At 44.8% G+C, this 20,699-nt stretch overlaps 2 protein-coding genes across 5 annotated transcripts in view; one reads left to right on the plus strand and one right to left on the minus strand.

Annotated features, from left to right (window-relative positions):
• LOC131937926 (cystinosin) overlaps positions 1-1,140 on the plus strand; it is a 9,973-nt gene extending 8,833 nt beyond the window's left edge. Inside the window, exons 6-7 of the mRNA XM_059295694.1 lie at positions 1-54; positions 841-1,140. The exon at positions 1-54 is cut by the window's left edge and continues 64 nt beyond it. Of these exons, the coding sequence (XP_059151677.1) occupies positions 1-54; positions 841-1,124 (338 nt within the window). The 3' untranslated portion in view covers positions 1,125-1,140. The remainder of the gene's footprint in view (positions 55-840) is intronic.
• A 378-nt stretch (positions 1,141-1,518) lies between these two features.
• Positions 1,519-20,699, minus strand: part of LOC131937925 (dnaJ homolog subfamily C member 21) — a 31,733-nt gene continuing 12,552 nt past the window's right edge. For all 4 annotated transcript variants that reach the window (XM_059295690.1, XM_059295693.1, XM_059295691.1 and 1 more), the window contains 6 exons: positions 20,244-20,435; positions 11,619-11,667; positions 9,206-9,270; positions 6,655-6,706; positions 3,734-3,952; positions 1,519-2,396 (listed from right to left, as the gene is read on the minus strand). In XM_059295690.1, coding sequence (XP_059151673.1) covers positions 2,229-2,396; positions 3,734-3,952; positions 6,655-6,706; positions 9,206-9,270; positions 11,619-11,667; positions 20,244-20,435 — 745 coding nt within the window. In that variant the 3' untranslated portion in view covers positions 1,519-2,228. The remainder of the gene's footprint in view (positions 2,397-3,733; positions 3,953-6,654; positions 6,707-9,205; positions 9,271-11,618; positions 11,668-20,243; positions 20,436-20,699) is intronic.

Below are 20,699 nucleotides of genomic sequence, written 5' to 3' on the forward strand. Positions count from 1 at the left end.
TCATTGGTGGCTGGCTCAGTATCTTACAGATGTTTCTATTGGCTTATAACGGAGGTTGGTACATTTACATAGCCTGAACGTCTACATTGCTGGACGGACACAATGGGGCGGTGTCTCTAAGGTCAAGTGACGGAGGTAGCCGACTGGACTGGGTGCATGACTAATTAAGAAACGTGTCCTCTTATGTAACCGCCGCCCACCTCAAGAGTGGGGGTTCTATACATATTTACATTTCGATCGTTTAAAAACATTTCAAGAACATTTTACAAGCATTGGCCCTATAAATTGTGGTAACCAAACTACAGTAGTCTTACTAATATTAATCATTTAACAACACACTTTTAATTTCACCTCCGTCATACAAGCATCAGAACGCACATATCACATGGGAATCGTCACGAAAAAATTATTTAAATGATATCGCTATTATTAGAATTTGAGACAGTCTGGAAAATGGTTGGCGGTCACGTGATAGGCACACGTAGGCCTCACCTCAGCACGACCACGAAAGCGGGTGAGGGTTAGTGAGGGTTACTGGGGTGCGTGTAACAAGACTTGTGTAAAATATCATAACTGCTTGTTTCGACACATTTTTTGTTTCGTACATAAAATAATCCTTTAAATTCGCCTTTTTGCTTACATTTGTTTTCGGAAAAAATATCTTTCGACATTGTTACACTATCTTGACCCAACGGTGATACATCACCTGACCTTGACCCAGTGTTTCATCAGCACGTTAATTTGACCCATTGGTACTACACCACCTGACCTTGACCCAGTGTTTCTACACGCCATGACCTTGACCCAGTGTTTCAACAACCCCTGACCTTCTCTCCCCAGACGACTGGGACTCCATCTTTGGTAACGTGACCAAGTTCGGCCTGGGGGTGGTGACCATCATCTACGACTCCATCTTCCTAGTGCAGCATTACGTCCTGTACCGAGGTAAGGCCAGCTACCAGGGGCTCAAGGAGCTGGACATTGAGGTCACGCCGCCTGGCCACATGCTGGACAAACATGCAGCAGGAGGCGCTCACACCTCTCTGCTCAAATCTTACGACAGTGTTCAACCAGCAGGGGTATCAGAGACTAGCAGACCACGGGGCTTGATGACCAGCCTGTAGCCCCCACTTGAGTGTATCAGAGCCTGTAGCCCCCACTTGACCGGCCTGTAGCCCCCACTTGACCGGCCTGTAGCCCTTAGTTGACCAGCCTGTAACCCCCACTTGAGTGTATCAGAGACTAGCAGACCCCACTTTAGTGTATCAGAGACTAGCAGACCCCACTTTAGTTAGTGTATCAGAGACTAGCATTAATATATTTTTGGTTAATTCCCCTGATTAGAGATTGCGCTCCTTGATTATTTCAAATCTCCAAGTTATATTGGAGCTTATTTATATTGTGTTAATATAACAAAGTTAATTGACTTTATCATGCAATATGATGTAATTGTTCTAATGTTTATGTGTTATTTCAATTTTATTTACATTCATGCTTTCACAAGTAGTCAGGTATGTAAAGAAACAATTCTTTTTTTCTCAATTTTTGTGGGTTTTTTCTTTGGTTTTCTTTTTTTTTTCTAACACAACATTGCTTAGTTAAACTAAGACAGACACATATCTGCCAATACCCCAAGTGTTTATTTACAAGTCCAGCCAACAACAGACTCACACAACCTGTGATAAAACAACAATCACCAGGACATGACTAGCCAACAGTGGCACACAGCTGAGAGAACATTTGCATTGTTTTTGTTGAGCTGGGAAAGACTTTTTGTCAAAGATAGGAGAGAAAAACATTAGCAAGAAAACTCCTAAAGGCTACCCATGTTTAACTAATTAAAGAAACTTGACATTTGTTGTGTTACAAATGTATATCAAGGTTAAAGAAACTGGTAACATTTGTTGCAGAACAAATTTGTATCCTGCAAGCTGACTATCAATGTTAAAGAAACTGGCAACAAATGTTGCACAACAAATTTGTATCCTACAAGCTGACTATCAATGTTAAAGAAACTGGCAACAAATGTTGCACAACAAATTTGTATCCTACAAGCTGACTATCTATGTTAAAGAGACTGGCAACATTTGTTGAAGAACAAATTTGTACCCTACAGGCTAACGATCAATGTTAAAGAAACTTTGTAACAATGTCCTACAATGTTTTGCTCCCAGCTAAGCCAAATGCGAAGATCTAAAACCAAAAGAGTCCTCTACTCTCCTTTAACATCATCTCCTGTTTTTCTTCTTGCCTTTCTTCCCCTTTTCTTCCTCTTTTTCCTCCACCTCAGCAGCATCGAGCCTGATGGCGTGGCCTGTCTGCTTGATGTGATCAAAGAGTTTGTTTCTAGAGGGGAAGCCTCGCTTGCACACGTTGCACTTTAAACTTTCTTTAGGCTGGAAGTGGACAATATGATGGGTTAGGGAATAATTCTAGACCTAATTACTTTAGGCTGGAAGTGGACAATATGATTGGTTAGGGAATAATTCAAGACCTAATCATGAACTGGATTTGCTAATTGTTTATCATTAAATAGAGGTTAGAGATGTTTTTGTCTAGATGACAAGTTACAGTGGTACCTCAACATATAAGTGTCCTTATAAATTCATTCTCTCATCAAAAGAAAGCAAAACAACTGTTAGTGAATTCTGTTACAAATTTACAAACCAAATTTATAATGAATATAATAATGCGATGTCACTAATTTACCATGTCATAAGTTGTCACAAAAATAAGATATCACAACTGACTAAAATAGAAAAGACACCATTTAAGACCAAACAGGACAACACACACACAAGACAAGAGACACAATAAGACCAAACAAGACAAGAGACACACAATAAGACCAAACAAGACAACACATGATGGCCAAGTGTATTATGGACAGTAAACAACATGCGCCAATTAATTTGCTTGGTGTATTGGGTTTTTTTGTTTTGTTTTTATAACCCTTAATATAATATGCATTCATGGTTTAACAGGTATTTCGTATTAGTTAAATAACATTTTTAAAAGTGTTATATAACACATTTTTTATATTTGGTGTATAAGATAAATTATCATCAGGCATGTAATTAAAGACTATGATTATCAAGCATGCATGTATTAAAAAGTGTGTATGTGTAGATCAACAGGGTGTACAGGTCTAAGGGATGTGTACTAGTGTACATCTCATGAATATGTACATGTAAATCACCCATGTGTGTGTGTTAGTCACTAGTCAGTGTGTGTGCTCTTTTGTTTTTATGTGAGAATATTTCACCAGTGTGTGTATGTGTGAAAGTCTTCTGTGTATGTGTAAGTCACTCACCTTGCTAAATACACAACTATGTGTGCAAATATCTCTGTCATGCTAATGCCACAACTATGTGTGCAAATAAAAGCCTCCCAGGCTAATGCCCTAACTAAATGTTCAAATATCAGCCCGCCATGCTAATGCCCTAAATGTTCAAATATCAGCCCGCCATGCTAATACCACAACTAGGTGTGCAAGTATCTCTGTCAAGCTAGTGCCACAACTAAATGTGCAAATATCTCTGTCATGCTAATGCCACAACTATGTGTGCAAATAAAAGTATCCCATGCTAATACCACAGCTAGATGTGCAAATATCTCTGTCAAACTAATGCCACAACTAGGTGTGCAAATATCACCCTTCCATGCTAATGCCACAACTAGATGTGCAAATATCACCCAGTCAAGCTAATTCCACCAAGTATAGAAAGCTTACCTTCTGTGACTGGCTTTTTTTCCTATCATTTTCCTGTGATTGATGAGACTCTGATGTGTCAGCAGTGTCTGTTGCCAGTGGCGCTGGTGCCTCAGGTACCTCCCCATTCTCTTCCACCTCTAGTGATGGCCCCTCTTTCACCTGTCCATTCTCCACAAGTTCTGGAGTTTCTTCTCTAGCATCGTCATCTCCCTCCACACTGTCCTCTGTTGTGTTGGTCTAATAAAAAAATGTTGACTTGTTCTCAGAAGATTGGAAAACAAAACAAGTAATCGTTTGGTGTAGATGCAGCATCAAGAGGGACCGGCAATCTCTACTGCGATCCACTGGCTCAATGAACCAACATCAGACACGGGCACTGAGTAGCTAGATATGGTTACCAGACCTACCTAGATGTGGTTACCAGACCTGTCTAGACGTGGTTACCAGACCTGTAGCTAGACGTGGTTACCATACCTGTAGCTAGATGTGGTTACCATACCTGTCTAGACATGGTTACCAGACCTGTAGCTAGATGTGGTTACCATACCTGTCTAGACGTGGTTACCAGACCTGTAGCTAGACGTGGTTACCAGACCTACCTAGATGTGGTTACCATACCTGTCTAGACGTGGTTACCAGACCTGTAGCTAGACGTGGTTACCATACCTGTAGCTAGATGTGGTTACCATACCTGTAGCTAGACGTGGTTACCAGACCTGTAGCTAGATGTGGTTACTATACCTGTAGCTAGACGTGGTTACCAGACCTGTAGCTAGATGTGGTTACCATACCTGTAGCTAGGTGTGGTTACCATACCTGTCTAGACGTGGTTACCAGACGTGTAGCTAGACGTGGTTACCATACCTGTAGCTAGACGTGGTTACCAGACCTGTAGCTAGATGTGGTTACTATACCTGTAGCTAGACGTGGTTACCATACCTGTAGCTAGGTGTGGTTACCATACCTGTAGCTAGGTGTGGTTACCATACCTGTAGCTAGGTGTGGTTACCATACCTGTAGCTAGGTGTGGTTACCAGACCTGTAGCTAGGTGTGGTTACCATACCTGTCTAGACGTGGTTACCAGACCTGTAGCTAGACGTGGTTACCAGACCTACCTAGATGTGGTTACCATACCTGTCTAGACGTGGTTACCAGACCTGTAGCTAGACGTGGTTACCATACCTGTAGCTAGATGTGGTTACCATACCTGTCTAGACGTGGTTACCAGACGTGTAGCTAGACGTGGTTACCATACCTGTAGCTAGACGTGGTTACCATACCTGTAGCTAGACGTGGTTACCAGACCTGTAGCTAGATGTGGTTACTATACCTGTAGCTAGACGTGGTTACCAGACCTGTAGCTAGATGTGGTTACCATACCTGTAGCTAGGTGTGGTTACCATACCTGTCTAGACGTGGTTACCAGACGTGTAGCTAGACGTGGTTACCAGACCTGTAGCTAGATGTGGTTACTATACCTGTAGCTAGATGTGGTTACCATACCTGTAGCTAGATGTGGTTACCATACCTGTAGCTAGACGTGGTTACCAGACCTACCTAGATCTGGTTACCAGACGTGTAGCTAGACGTGGTTACCAGACCTGTAGCTAGACGTGGTTACCAGACCTGTAGCTAGATGTGGTTACCATACCTGTAGCTAGGTGTGGTTACCATACCTGTCTAGACGTGGTTACCAGACGTGTAGCTAGACGTGGTTACCAGACCTGTAGCTAGATGTGGTTACTATACCTGTAGCTAGACGTGGTTACCATACCTGTAGCTAGATGTGGTTACCATACCTGTCTAGACGTGGTTACCAGACCTGTAGCTAGGTGTGGTTACCATACCTGTAGCTAGGTGTGGTTACCATACCTGTAGCTAGGTGTGGTTACCATACCTGTAGCTAGGTGTGGTTACCAGACCTGTAGCTAGGTGTGGTTACCAGACCTGTAGCTAGAAGTGGCCCACCTGTAGCTATACATTGGCCACCTGTAGCTAGACGTGGCCCACCTGTAGCCAGACATGGCCCACCTGTAGCTATACATTGGCCACCTGTAGCTAGACTTGGACTAGATGTACATGATCGAGTGCCTTTACAGCTGTTAACATCATGTTATTTTTGTATAAACAATAAATTCTCCACACCAATTGGAAAATTAGAATTTTGTTTGTTTGTTATAGTTTTATTCCATCATTGCATGATGACCTGTCCTTTCATTCTACATTGAAGGTCTAGAAAAAGAAAAAAAATGACAACCCAAGAATGGTTCTATGCAATGTTGCAGTAGGAGGTGGACCCAGCCACCCACATGTAGCGTCAAAAGGAGGACCCACCCACACGTAGCATCATAAACAGGACCCACCCACTTGAAGCATCATAAACAGGACCCACCCACTTGAAGCGTCATAAACAGGACCCACCCACATGTAGCGTCAAAAGGAGGACCCACCCACACGTAGCATCATAAACAGGACCCACCCACTTGAAGCATCATAAACAGGACCCACCCACTTGAAGCGTCATAAACAGGACCCACCCACATGTAGCGTCAAAAGGAGGACCCACCCACACGTAGCGTCCTAAACAGGACCCACCCACACGTAGCGTCCTAAACAGGACCCACCCACACGTAGCGTCCTAAACAGGACCCACCCACACGTAGCGTCCTAAACAGGACCCACCCACATGAAAAGTCATAAGGAGGAATAAACTCACCCACTAAGTCATAAGGAGGACCCACCCACTAAGTCATAAGGAGTACCCTCCCATCACATGATCTAAAAACATTAAGTAGTATTATAAGAATGTACAGCAATTAAACTTTACAACACATTCAAGTAGTTTTTTAAAGAGCTAGTTAAGTAATTAGAACTTTACAAAAACTTTCAAGCGTGAGTTAAATAAGTTGAGTTCTACAGTTGGTTAAAACTTCATTACCTTTTCATTTGTTTTGGCGGCTTTTCTTCTGGCTTTTTTTGACTTGGTGGAACTGTGGACAATACATGTATCAAGTGTTAGCAATATAAAGGGCCTTGTGTAGGCCTGTACAACTCAGAGTGGACATAGCCTTGGACATTACCCACCCCCCCCCCCACCCATAATTCAATACAAACAGTAAACATTTCTATAGACAGCTCCCCAACTCCCACCCTTTACCTATATGTATTGGTAAATGATAAGGTCAGTGACCTATGGCAGGTTTTGGGTTGGGGTCAATCTAAAGGGTTGATTAAGGTGATGGGGGGGGGGGGGGGGGCTGGGGAGTAATGTCCAGCTCCCATCAAATATATGGAATGTCTATCTAATATATATCTAATATATAAAGCTCAATTCTGTATGTAATAATAAGTTTGTTTGTCGTTGACATACTTCTATGGATTTAAGTGTTAGACTATTATCGTGCTCACAGTCTAAATTTATGAGTTGAAAAATTACTATTGAAAGGGTTGGGAAATAATTTTCATTTTTCAAACTGATAGTAATAATTGTCGGCATGTTCATTAAACACAATTTTTAAAAATAACAAAAATTCTAATTATGTCTGAAAATTATTTATATTTAGTCCTTTAGCACTTACTTCCCTTTGATAAATTAGGAAAACACAATTACTTCCCTTTATAAAACATTGCATTAGTGGAAAAGAATTTACTTTTTATTACTTTGTTTTGGTGTTGGGAAAAAAATAATTACATAATTAGCGGGGATTGATCAAGTGCAAATGTTGTAGATATTTTATGAATAAGCTTGGAGTATTATAATTGTTCGTTTGGTTTGGCACCTACGTTTAAGTGAGTGCAAAAGACTATGAATAAGTTGGGGTACTATAGTCGATTATTAAGCTGAAACAGGCGATTCTGCCCCGGGCTAGACTGTGAGCACTTTGCGTTTATGTTCGCGTTAGTGTTTTCTTTGTGTTTAGGTTGGGTTTGCGTTAGTGGTTGCGTTTTGATTTGGTTCGTTTTTGTTCTTTCTTTTTTCGTTTTCGTTTGTGTTTTTTTCTTTGGGTTTGTATTTGTGTTTGTTGTTGGTTTTGCGTTTGGATTTGGTTTGTTTTCGTTTGCTTTTTCGTTTGTTTTTTTCTTTGTGTTCGTATGGTGTTTGTGGTTGTGGTTGGGTTTGTTGTTAGGTTTTTGTTTTCATTTGTATTTGTAATTGTGTTAGCGTTATGTTTGCGTTTTGTTGTTTTTGGTTTGGGTGGGCAATGCCGGGTTTATGATGATTACTAAACACACAGGTAATGGTCTTTAACAGAAAGGTTTTTCACAGAAGCCAGAGCAGGGCCTGGCCGGGACGGCTAGTAAATATATAAAGTTCAATTATGTATGTTTGTATGTAACCGTGGATTACAAAGGAATATAAGAATTTAATCTATTATTATCGTCATAGTCTAATACGTCTAAAGTGCGCATCATCTGAATTAATGATTTAAATAAACCAGGCATTATCTCCCCTAAACTTCCTTGAATATTCTTATATAACACTATGGGGGATGGCAACTCAGGATATAGATGTGATTTTTAATCCATTTTTAATTACTGAAACTTTTAAAAATAGAATAGAATTGTGTAGATTAAAGAATTGTGCACCAAGTGAATGCCAAACAAAATGTGTTTAATAGTGTGGAATATTATTAGTACTTTATAAATTCACATGCGTTTTTTGAGAAATTGAAACTAGGGTAAATTACTACTTCCAGGCAACGGAAATTACTCAAAAGTTGAAAGAAGGCAGAGAATTAGATCTTTCACCTAAAAGTGAAATTTCATTAACTACTTGAAATAGTACTCAAGTTATAGGCTTTTGAAACACCAAAAGTAGAATAAGTTCCACTTCTGGTTATCGGAAATTGCTGAAAAGTAGATACAGAACTACAAATTTGATATACTTTATATGAAATTTCATCAACCTAGCTGTAAAACGGTACTCAAGTTATCATGTTCACAGACACACAGACATAGGGGCAAGATTGCAAAACTACGCTTTTCCGACTCAGGGAGGCGTAAATGGCGAGATTCACGAAAATCTCAATTTTAAATATTTTTTTTTGCACGATTACAAGATCTTCTCTATACGTTGTATACGAGAAAGTAAAAATTAATATTGAAAGTTTTGTAAAACAATTTTCATTTTTCAAACTTATAGTGGTCATTGCCGGAATGTCCCTCAAACAAAATTTTTTTAAATGTATTACCTTTCACAAAAATTCTAATTATATTATTTATGTCTAAAAATTATTTACATTTAGTCCTTTAGCACTCATTGCGTCCCTTGATAAATTAGGAAAACACAATTACTTCCCTTTATAAAAAAAAACATTACATAGGGGGACAAAATTTACTTTTTATTTTATTATTTGGTGTTGGGAAAAAAACTTTACATAATTAGTGGGGATTGATCTAGAGCAATGTGGTAGGTATTTAAATACTACCTTTTATTTAAATTATACACTACATTCAATGATTCATTCATGATCAAATTGTAAACTAACCTTTTGATTGGTTCTTCTGATAATTTGACATCAGCCAGTTGCTCAGTTAGAATATCTTCTTCAGCCTAGAATAAAAGAGTAGATAAACTACAGGTTTTATAGCAGGTAACCTACAGGTTTTTAAATAAGTGATGAATAGGTTTTTTTTTGTAGGTAAACCACAGGTTTTTAAAGAGGTATTATACAGGTTATATAGCAGGTAAACCACAGGTTTTTAAAGAGGTATTATACAGGTTATATAGCAGGTAAACCACAGGTTTTTAAAGAGGTATTATACAGGTTATATAGCAGGTAAATCACAGGTTTTTAAAGAGGTATTATACAGGTTATATAGCAGGTAATCCACAGGTTTTACACTAGGTGATCTCCACGTTCTATTGTAGGTAATCTACAGGTTTTGTTGGCAATAATCAGGATTATCCGTCTAAGGTGCCAGACATTAGTATTATAGCATGAACTCTAAGCTAAGTTAACATGGGCTCACCTCTAAGATGCCAGACATTAGTATTATAGCATGAACTCTAAGCTAAGTTAACATGGGCTCACCTCTAAGGTGCCAGACATTAGTATTATAGCATGAACTCTAAGCTAAGTTAACATGGGCTCACCTCTAAGATACCAGACATTAGTATTATAGCATGAACTCTAAGCTAAGTTAACATGGGCTCACCTCTAAGATGTCAGACATTAGTATTATAGCATGAACTCTAAGCTAACATGGGCTCACCTCTAAGATACCAGACATTAGTATTATAGCATGAACTCTAAGCTAAGTTAACATAGGCTCACCTCTAAGATGTCAGACATTAGTATTATAGCATGAACTATAAGTTAACATGGGCTCACCTCTAAGGTGCCAGACATTAGTATTATAGCATGAACTCTAAGCTAAGTTAACATAGGCTCACCTCTAAGATGCCAGACATTAGTATTATAGCATGAACTATAAGTTAACATGGGCTCACCTCTAAGGTGCCAGACATTAGTATTATAGCATGAACTCTAAGCTAAGTTAACATGGGCTTACCTCTAAGATGCCAGACATTAGTATTACAGCATGAACTCTAAGCTAAGTTAACATGGGCTCACCTCTAAGATGTCAGACATTAGTATTATAGCATGAACTCTAAGTTAACATGGGCTCACCTCTAAGGTGCCAGACATTAGTATTATAGCATGAACTCTAAGCTAAGTTAACATGGGCTCACCTCTAAGGTGCCAGACATTAGTATTATAGCATGAACTCTAAGATAAGTTAACATGGGCTCACCTCTAAGATACCAGACATTAGTATTATAGCATGAACTCTAAGTTAACATGGGCTCACCTCTAAGGTGCCAGACATTAGTATTATAGCATGAACTCTAAGCTAAGTTAACATGGGCTCACCTCTAAGATGTCAGACATTAGTATTATAGCATGAACTCTAAGTTAACATGGGCTCACCTCTAAGGTGCCAGACATTAGTATTATAGCATGAACTCTAAGTTAACATGGGCTCACCTCTAAGGTGCCAGACATTAGTATTATAGCATGAACTCTAAGCTAAGTTAACATGGGCTCACCTCTAAGATGCCAGACATTAGTATTATAGCATGAACTATAAGTTAACATGGGCTCACCTCTAAGGTGCCAGACATTAGTATTATAGCATGAACTCTAAGCTAAGTTAACATGGGCTCACCTCTAAGATGCCAGACATTAGTATTATAGCATGAACTCTAAGTTAAGTTAACATGGGCTCACCTCTAAGATGTCAGACATTAGTATTATAGCATGAACTCTAAGCTAAGTTAACATGGGCTCACCTCTAAGATGCTAGAGATTAGTATTATAGCATGAACTCTAAGCTAAGTTAACATGGGCTCACCTCTAAGGTGCCAGACATTAGTATTATAGCATGAACTCTAAGTTAACATGGGCTCACCTCTAAGGTGCCAGACATTAGTATTATAGCATGAACTCTAAGTTAACATGGGCTCACCTCTAAGGTGCCAGACATTAGTATTATAGCATGAACTCTAAGATAAGTTAACATGGGCTCACCTCTAAGATGTCAGACATTAGTATTATAGCATGAACTCTAAGATAAGTTAACATGGGCTCACCTCTAAGATGCCAGACATTAGTATTATAGCATGAACTCTAAGCTAAGTTAACATGGGCTCACCTCTAAGATGTCAGACATTAGTATTATAGCATGAACTCTAAGATAAGTTAACATGGGCTCACCTCTAAGATGTCAGACATTAGTATTATAGCATGAACTCTAAGTTAACATGGGCTCACCTCTAAGGTGCCAGACATTAGTATTATAGCATGAACTCTAAGATAAGTTAACATGGGCTCACCTCTAAGATACCAGACATTAGTATTATAGCATGAACTATAAGCTAAGTTAACATGGGCTCACCTCAGCTACAATTTTCTGCCGACGTTTTTTCTTCTGTTTTTTGGAGAGTCTGTAGAAAATATATGCACATTTTAGAACAGTTTCTCTACATCAATTGGTTGAGACAAATAGGTTCAATCTAAGGAGTGGGGCAGTGCTGGTGTGGTCTAAGGTGTGGGGCAGTGCTGATGTGGTCTAAGGAGTGGGGCAGTGCTGGTGTGGTCTAAGGTGTGGGGCAGTGCTGATGTGGTCTAAGGAGTGGGGCAGTGCTGGTGTGGTCTAAGGTGTGGGGCAGTGCTGATGTGGTCTAAGGTGTGGGGCAGTGCTGATGTGGTCTAAGGAGTGGGGCAGTGCTGGTGTGGTCTAAGGAGTGGGGCAGTGCTGGTGTGGTCTAAGGTGTGGGGCAGTGCTGGTGTGGTCAATCTAAGGAGTGGGGCAGTGCTGGTGTGGTCTAAGGAGTGGGGCAGTGCTGGTGTGGTCTAAGGTGTGGGGCAGTGCTGGTGTGGTCTAAGGAGTGGGGCTGTGCTGATGTGGTCTAAGGAGTGGGGCTGTGCTGATGTGGTCTAAGGAGTGGGGCAGTGCTGGTGTGGTCTAAGGAGTGGGGCAGTGCTGGTGTGGTCTAAGGTGTGGGGCAGTGCTGATGTGGTCTAAGGTGTGGGGCAGTGCTGGTGTGGTCTAAGGAGTGGGGCAGTGCTGGTGTGGTCTAAGGTGTGGGGCAGTGCTGGTGTGGTCTAAGGTGTGGGGCAGTGCTGGTGTGGTCTAAGGTGTGGGGCAGTGCTGGTGTGGTCAATCTAAGGAGTGGGGCAGTGCTGGTGTGGTCTAAGAAGTGGGGCAGTGCTGATGTGGTCTAAGGAGTGGGGCAGTGCTGGTGTGGACAGGGTTAGATCCCAGAAGCTTTGACCTGTCTGCTACTGTAGGTAATGGTAAACACACACACATGTTACCTACATTAAACTGTGAGTACACCAGGTCAAGAGATCTGCCCGGGGACAGATACCCCCCCCACCCACACATTTACTGTGAGTACTCAAGGCTAACAGATCTGCCAGAAAACAGCCCCGCACCCCCTCACCCCCTCACAAATGTCAGGTGTCAGTTTGTCACAAGTTACATGAGGCCAGTGAAACGTGAGCTGGACACAGGGAAGTTGTTACAGGCCTTTTGACAAGACGTCCCCAGCCTAACTTTAGCCATATCACAAGCCTAACTGTAGCTATACCAACAGCCATATCACCAGCCTAACTGTAGCTATACCAACAGCCATACCACCAGCCTAACTGTAGCCATATCACAAGCCTAACTGTAGCTATACCAACAGCCATATCACCAGCCTAACTGTAGCTATACCAACAGCCATACCACCAGCCTAACTGTAGCCATATCACCAGCCTAACTGTAGCCATATCACCAGCCTAACTGTAGCCATATCACCAGCCTAACTGTAGCCATATCACCAGCCTAACTGTAGCCATACCACCAGCCTAACTGTAGCCATATCACCAGCCTAACTGTAGCCATACCACCAGCCGTCCCCAGCCTAACTGTAGCCATATCACCAGCCTAACTGTAGCCATACCACCAACTGTAGCCATAGAATCTACGTGTTTAAACATCTTGAATCCCAAAATTTTAAACAGCAGTCCAGTGAGCAGTTTCCGGTTGTGACGTATGTATGTCACTTGAGTGCTCAGTTTGAAACAATCATAGGTAGTCAAAGTCTAACAATCATAGGTAGTCAAAGTCTAACAATCATAGGTAGTCAAAGTCTAACAATCATAGGTAGTCAAAGTCTAACAATCATAGGTAGTCAAAGTCTAACAATCATAGGTAGTCAAAGTCTAACAATCATAGGTAGTCAAAGTCTAACAATCATAGGTAGTCAAAGTCTAACAATCATAGGTAGTCAAAGTCTAACAATCATAGGTAGACAAAGTCTAACAATCATAGAAATTACGCAAGCATTTTAAGGGAATATACCGAAAACATTTAAAGGGAATGTACCCAAACATTTAAAGGGAATGTACTCCAGTGTGAATCTTGAGGCGACCAATGGAGGTCAATCAGACAAGAGTTCCGCTGACCACCCAATAAGCAGGCCTGAACATTTCCGTTAAAGCGGGACGGCTCAGATATCGGGACGGATGACAGGCCCAGTCGTTCAGCCCGCCTCGACACGGCAGCCCCCAGTCGCACACGACAGGACGACCCGACGCCATGTTTACCACCGGCTTGCTCAACTCAACCACAGAAAGAGAGAAAACGTCTCCGTGAAGTTTAGCTCGCTCAATCAGTACATGAGACTGAGTTTAAAGTTTAGTCTCTGCAAACAATTCCTGAACGATGGGATGGACTGTAGCGGACAAGCCAGTCTGCTTGCTGTTCCTTCTTCTCACCCGCCCACTATACACCCGTCAGGAGCTGGCTCAACTCGGCCGTTCACCAGACGACGGCAACTCTACAGCGGACGTGGAGCAGACGACTACCAACGGGAGCCCGACAGACGAGTCACATGACCCCCGGGCCTACTGGAGCCCGACGGACGAGCCACATGACCCCCGGGCCTACAGGAGCCCGGCGGACGAGCCACGTGACCCCCGGGCCAACACAACAGAGAACCTAGTGACCGGTGAGGCCAGCGTGGAGAGATGGACACAGAGTCTGACGCGCCTAGAGGGAAGCCTCGGCAGTCTGATCCAGAGTTTCCTGGCCATGCAGAGGTCGGTCTTCAACCTGGAGCAACTACAGGAGCTTCTGGTACTGTTGCTGGAGGACATACTCAGGCAGGTCAGTCTCATAGTTGGTCAATCTCATGGTAGGTCAGTCTCATCGTAGGTCAGTCTCATGGTAGGTCAGTCTAATGGTAGGTCAGTCTCATCGTAGGTCAGTCTTATGGTTGGTCAGTCTCATGGGTGGTCAGTCTTATGGTTGGTCAGTCTCATGGTTGGTCAGTCTTATGGTTGGTCATTCTCATGGTAGGTCTGTCTCTTGGTAGATCAGTCTCAGTCTCTTGGTCAGTCTCATAATTGGTCAGTCTCATGGTAGATCAGTCTCATGGGTGGTCAGTCTCATAGTCTAACACGACCGTACCAGCTAACACGGCTGTACCACTGTACCATCTAACACGACTGTACCATCTAACACGACTGTAGCACTGTACCATCTAACACGACTGTACCACTGTACCATCTAACACGACTGTACCACTGTACCATCTAACACGACCGTACCATCTAACACGACCGTACCATCTAACACGACCGTACCATCTAACACGACCGTACCATCTAACACGACCGTACCATCTAACACGACCGTACCATCTAACACGACCGTACCATCTAACACGACCGTACCATCTAACACGACTGTACCATTTAACACGACTGTACCATCTAACACGACTGTACCACTGTACCGTCTAACACGACTGTACCACTGTACCATCTAACACGACTGTACCGTCTAACACGGCTGTACCACTGTACCATCTAACACGACTGTACCATTGTACCATTTAACACCACTGTACCATCTAACACGACCGTACCATCTAACACGACTGTACCATCTAACACGACTGTACCATTTAACACGACTGTACCGTCTAACACGACTGTACCACTGTACCATCTAACACGACTGTACCATCTAACACGACTGTACCACTGTACCATCTAACACGACTGTACCATCTAACACGACCGTACCATCAAACACGACTGTACCACTGTACCATCTAACACGACTGTACCACTGTACCATCTAACACGACTGTACCACTGTACCATCTAAAATATGCAATACCCTTCCAGGCGGGGAAGCCTACAAACGCCAAACCTGACGAGCGTGCCCAAAGCTCGGCCGAGTCACGTGACCTTGATAACACACAGGGTGAAGGTCGCCTGGGTTTAGAGGAAGGTAGGTCAGGAGCAGGTCAACGAGACGGCGAGACAGCCCGGCGCGGGACCAACCCATTTCTCTCCACCAGCGAGATGGGCCTGAAGGAGAACCAGATCCGCTCCGACAAGGATGGGTCAACCGTGTGGGGTGACGACAGCAGCGAGGAGAGGAGGGGGGCGAGCGGCGAGCGCCCGTCCACCCCAGGGAACACCTCGCCCGCCCAGTGGTCAGAGCCCCTGATGGAGATGTCCGACAGCCGCCTGCACGAGCTGGTCCAGCGGCTCAGCTCACGGCTGGCCTCTCTGGTGCACGTGTCACCTGGCGCGTCAGCTGAGGTCAACCCAGTCCCGCCAGAGTCGCCTCAAGAACGGCTGGCCTCTCTGGTGCACGTGTCACCTGGCGCGTCAGCTGAGGTCAACCCTCTCCCGCCAGAGTCGCCTCAAGAACGGCTGGCCTCTCTGGTGCACGTGTCACCTGGCGCGTCAGCTGAGGTCAACCCTCTCCCGCCAGAGTCGCCTCTAGAACTGCCCCGCCCCCCGATGGAGCCCTTGGAGATCAACACGGGCCTGGATCACGTGATGACCGGCCCAGAGACCCTACCCCTCTCCATCAAGCTGAGGTCACCTGTGGTCAGTCATGGCGGGCCCAGGACAGGACCAGAGAAAAATGGCTCCCCGTATTTAGAGAACCTGGGAGGGGCTGGGTTGGAGGATGACTCGGGTGAGGTACCCACGGGCCTGGTAAGTTTGCTTCACTTTCAGCCGCTCTATGTCCCTGGCTATCTTACCTTACATTTAACCATTCCCTGGGATATGTATGTAGTTGAATTTATCTCGCCCAAACAGATCAATAACTTGAGGATGTATGAAGGCAACCAGACGACGCCCCCCACCCCTGGAGGTCTGGCTGGTGATGACCCGCCACCGTACAGGAGGAAAAGACAAGCACGGCCCCGCCCTGGGACCAGCCTGCTGACCCACGGAGATGACCCGCCACCCTACAGGAGGAAGAGACAAGCACGGCCCCGCCCTGGGACCAGCCTGCTGACCCACGGAGATGACCCGCCACCCTACAGGAGGAAGAGACAAGCACGGCCCCGCCCTGGGACCAGCCTGCTGACCCACGGAGATGACCCGCCACCCTACAGGAGGAAGAGACAAGCACGGCCCCGCCCTAGGACCAGCCTGCTCACCCAGCTGAAGATTGGCGTGGACACTAAACCAATCTCCTTCAACATCACGGCAGGCAAAGACAACAAACAGTCACGGGTGTTGGACGTGAACCCTGGTCATATCAGCAACATCACAGCGGCCTATAGCAGGTGGGACACGGCAACGCCACCCCACAGCAGGGGCGACACGGCAACCCCACCACCCTCCTGGGGCGACACGGCAACCCCACCCCACACGAGAGATGTGACAGCGACCCTGCCACAATCGGTGAGCAATACAACATCCCCACCCCCCACGAGGAGCAATACAACATCCCCACCCCCCACGAGGAGCGAGGCAGCATCCCCACCCCCCACGAGGAGCGAGGCAGCATCCCCAACCCCCACGAGGAGCGAGGCAGCATCCCCAACCCCCACGAGGAGCGAGGCAGCATCCCCAACCCCCACGAGGAGCGAGGCAGCCGAGGAGGACCAGCTGATCGCCTCTCTGCTGGAGCAACTCAGCCGTCAGCTCCAGGCATTACAGGCCACTCGTGACGTCAACTCCACCATCCTGGCCATACACCAGCTGAATAAATCGGTCTGGGTGCCAGACGTGTCACGTGACCGGCACACGCCCCCACCCTACACCGCTAGACACCCACCCCACACAGCTAGACACCCACCCCACACAGCTAGACACCCACCCTACACAGCTAGACACGACCCTACTGACGCGCACAAATTTCAAGCCGTTCCTGGCGGAGGAAAGGACAGGTTCAGGATTTTCTTCCTCAAGCAAAGACAACTCAATCATACGGAGCAACTACCGCCTGCAGACACAGCAGGTAAAGCTGACGTGTACAAGACCAGTCCACTACATGAGCTGGGGGTGGACTCAGGCAGGTTGGTCAACCACACAACTAGGCTGGCCAACCACACAGCTAGGCTGGCCAACCACACAGCTAGGCTGGCCAACCAGACAGGCGAGACAACCATGGAAGATTTAGTCTACGACCAGAACCTGACCGACAGTGTGCGGCAGGACTGGGCTTGGTTCAACACGTCAGCATGGACCAGGGCTCCAGAGGCTGACCGGATATGGCTGGAAGAAACTCTGGCACAGCTGCTGGACTGGCCTGGAAAAAGTTTGCATGGTTCCGCTGACCAGTGGGGCGCCAGGGACCAGTGGGGTGCCAGAGACCAGTGGGGCGCCAGAGACCAGACCAGCGCAGCAAGACGAGACCACGGTGAGGACAGTGAGAACTCCCTGGACACGAGCTCAGACCTTGACGACCAGCCTACAAGCCACGACCAGCCAACAAGCCACGAGCGGCCATCGAGTCAAGACCAGGACATCACGCCCCGGCTAGAGAAGATCAAGACACAAGAAACCAAACACAACCTTCTACACACTGCACTGGAAGATGTCATCTGGACAAATGACGTCTTCGCTGACAACGATGACATCTTCCATGACAACAGCAGAGACAGCGAGGAGCTACTCCGAGATAAGAGACACGTGCAACAGCCAGAGCGAATCACTTCGGGTGAGAGGTCACAAAAGGCAGACTTATTCCATAAAGAGCTGCAACAGAAGCCCCTCACAGAGGGCAACAAAAAGATCAAATCCAGACAAAAGCGAAACAACTTTCTCTGGCAGCTGGACCGTGACGCCATGGATGATGAGGGTCCACACCCCGGGCACGCAGCTTTTGCCACCAACCACTTCCCCCTCTCCAGCTTACTGCGCCCTGGCCAAGCTTCCCATATACCGACCAGTCAACATCCTCACAGCTATATCAACCAGCCCCACCACATAGTCGGGAGATTTCAATCCCAGGTCCCAAGCAGCGTTCCAGCCATCCGGCACCACCCAACACATCCGCGGCATATTGGCAGCACAAACTACGCGTTGACCCACCCACGCCAGATTGGCAGCACAAATTACCTGGCCCATCCACGCCAGATTGGCACCAGCAACTACCTGGCCCACCTCGGCCTGAAAGACCCCAGCTGGTTACAGAGGACTCAGGAGACTGACGAGGCCCAGGAGCCCGCGGACGTAGATGAGATCCTGGCTGACATATTCCAGAGCTACTGGAGGAGACTCCACAGCCGGTACCTCCAGGCCATAGGGGCAGCCACAACCACATCAGCCACAGAGGAGGTGGAGGAGGGGGAGGTCACGCAACCACACGCTGCCAGCTCAGCTGCTACACAAGAGATGGAGGAGACAACCACATCAGCCACAACCACACCCACCCCTGCCACAACCACAGCAACCCCTGCCACAACCACACCCACCCCTGTCACAACCACAGCAAGACTAGTGTCCACCACTTTAGGTGCCAGCCCAGATACTACAACACCTGTCAGCGCTGGCACAAGTGGCGAGTCTGTCGTCAACAGTTGGAGCAATGTCACAGGGACAGACAGGCCCACTTTATTTACTGATGTCATTTAACACAATGTCATCTGTGACATGTCACAAACACATGACATCCATGGCTAAACATCTCCACATGTTTGACTCCTGTACTTGGCTGGCAGTATACAAATTTAAATCTATTTTTGTCTGAAATGTTTTATACTTTAAACATGTTTCACAATTATTGAAACATGTAACAGCCACCCACTACATCATATGTATATGTAACACAATTGTAGCAACCACCCACTACATCATATGTATATGTAACACAATTGTAACAGCCACCCACTACATCATATGTATATGTAACACAATTATAACAGCCACCTACTACATCATATGTATATGTAACCCAAAATCGTAGCATACAGCTGCATGTATGTGTAAATAAGCAACAGCTTCAACAAACAATTATCTATCTACAAGGTGAACTGAAGATGGGGTGAAGGTTTTCATGCGAAAGTTACAAGCAATAAAATCACATTTCACACACAAACTACCAGCAACTCGCATGACAAACACATGTCAACTTTTGTATGTAGTTTTATCAGTTTGTTGATGCTGATCATTTAATAATTTGATAATAAATTTACCAGTAACTTATGTTTTTGTGTTCACTAAATCAACATAAGAGCCATGATGATCTAAGAGCCAATATGTATGTGTTCTGTATGTACAACTGAAAAAAAAAACTGTTCACAATTGTTGAGATTTGATGCAAACTGCCACTGATACAATGGATGTGACTTGTTGTAAACTAAATCTAGTCTATAACCTAATACAACCAATAACTGACTCCAAATAAGATCAGTAGGAAGAATGTACTTCTGATTTTGTAGTAACAAAGTACCATTGTTTTTGCCAAAAAGAAAGTACCTCTGTATGTGTCAGAAAGAAAGTACCTCTGTATGTGTCAGAAAGAAAATACCTCTGTTTTAGTCAGAAAGAAAGTACCTCTGTATGTGTCAGAAAGAAAGTACCTCTGTTTTAGTCAAAAAGAAAGTACCTCTGTTTTAGTCAGAAAGAAAGTACCTCTGTATGTGTCAGAAAGAAAGTACCTCTGTTTTAGTCAAAAAAAAAGTACCTCTGTATGTGTCAGAAAGAAAGTACCTCTGTTTTAGTCAAAAAGAAAGTACCTCTGTTTTAGTCAGAAAGAAAGTACCTCTGTTTTTGTTCCTCCTGTTCCTCATCAGATGACAGCCTGAGATCCTGACCATCCAGAGTTGTGGGACTTGCCTGTACGGGTACGTTGTCCTCATCAGTGGGCAGCTCTCCTGCCTCCTCCTCCTGCATCTGCTGGGCTATGATAGCCACCATCTCCTTGTGTTTACGGGACTTCTCGTGGTTGGAGAACCTGTGACATACGTATGGTTTTAGGTGGTACAGTGGACTTCTCGTGGTTGGAGAACCTGTAACATACGTATGGTTTTAGGTGGTACAGTGGACTTCTCATGGTTGGAGAACCTGTAACATACGTATGGTTTTAGGTGGTACAGTGGACTTCTCGTGGTTGGAGAACCTGTAACATACGTATGGTTTTAGGTGGTACAGTGGACTTCTCGTGGTTGGAGAACCTGTAACATACGTATGGTTTTAGGTGGTACAGTGGACTTCTCGT

This window comes from Physella acuta, unplaced genomic scaffold (genome assembly GCF_028476545.2).
Source record: "Physella acuta isolate Inbredline_101_S28 unplaced genomic scaffold, ASM2847654v3 ptg000225l, whole genome shotgun sequence".
Taxonomy (NCBI): Eukaryota; Metazoa; Mollusca; class Gastropoda; family Physidae; genus Physella; species Physella acuta.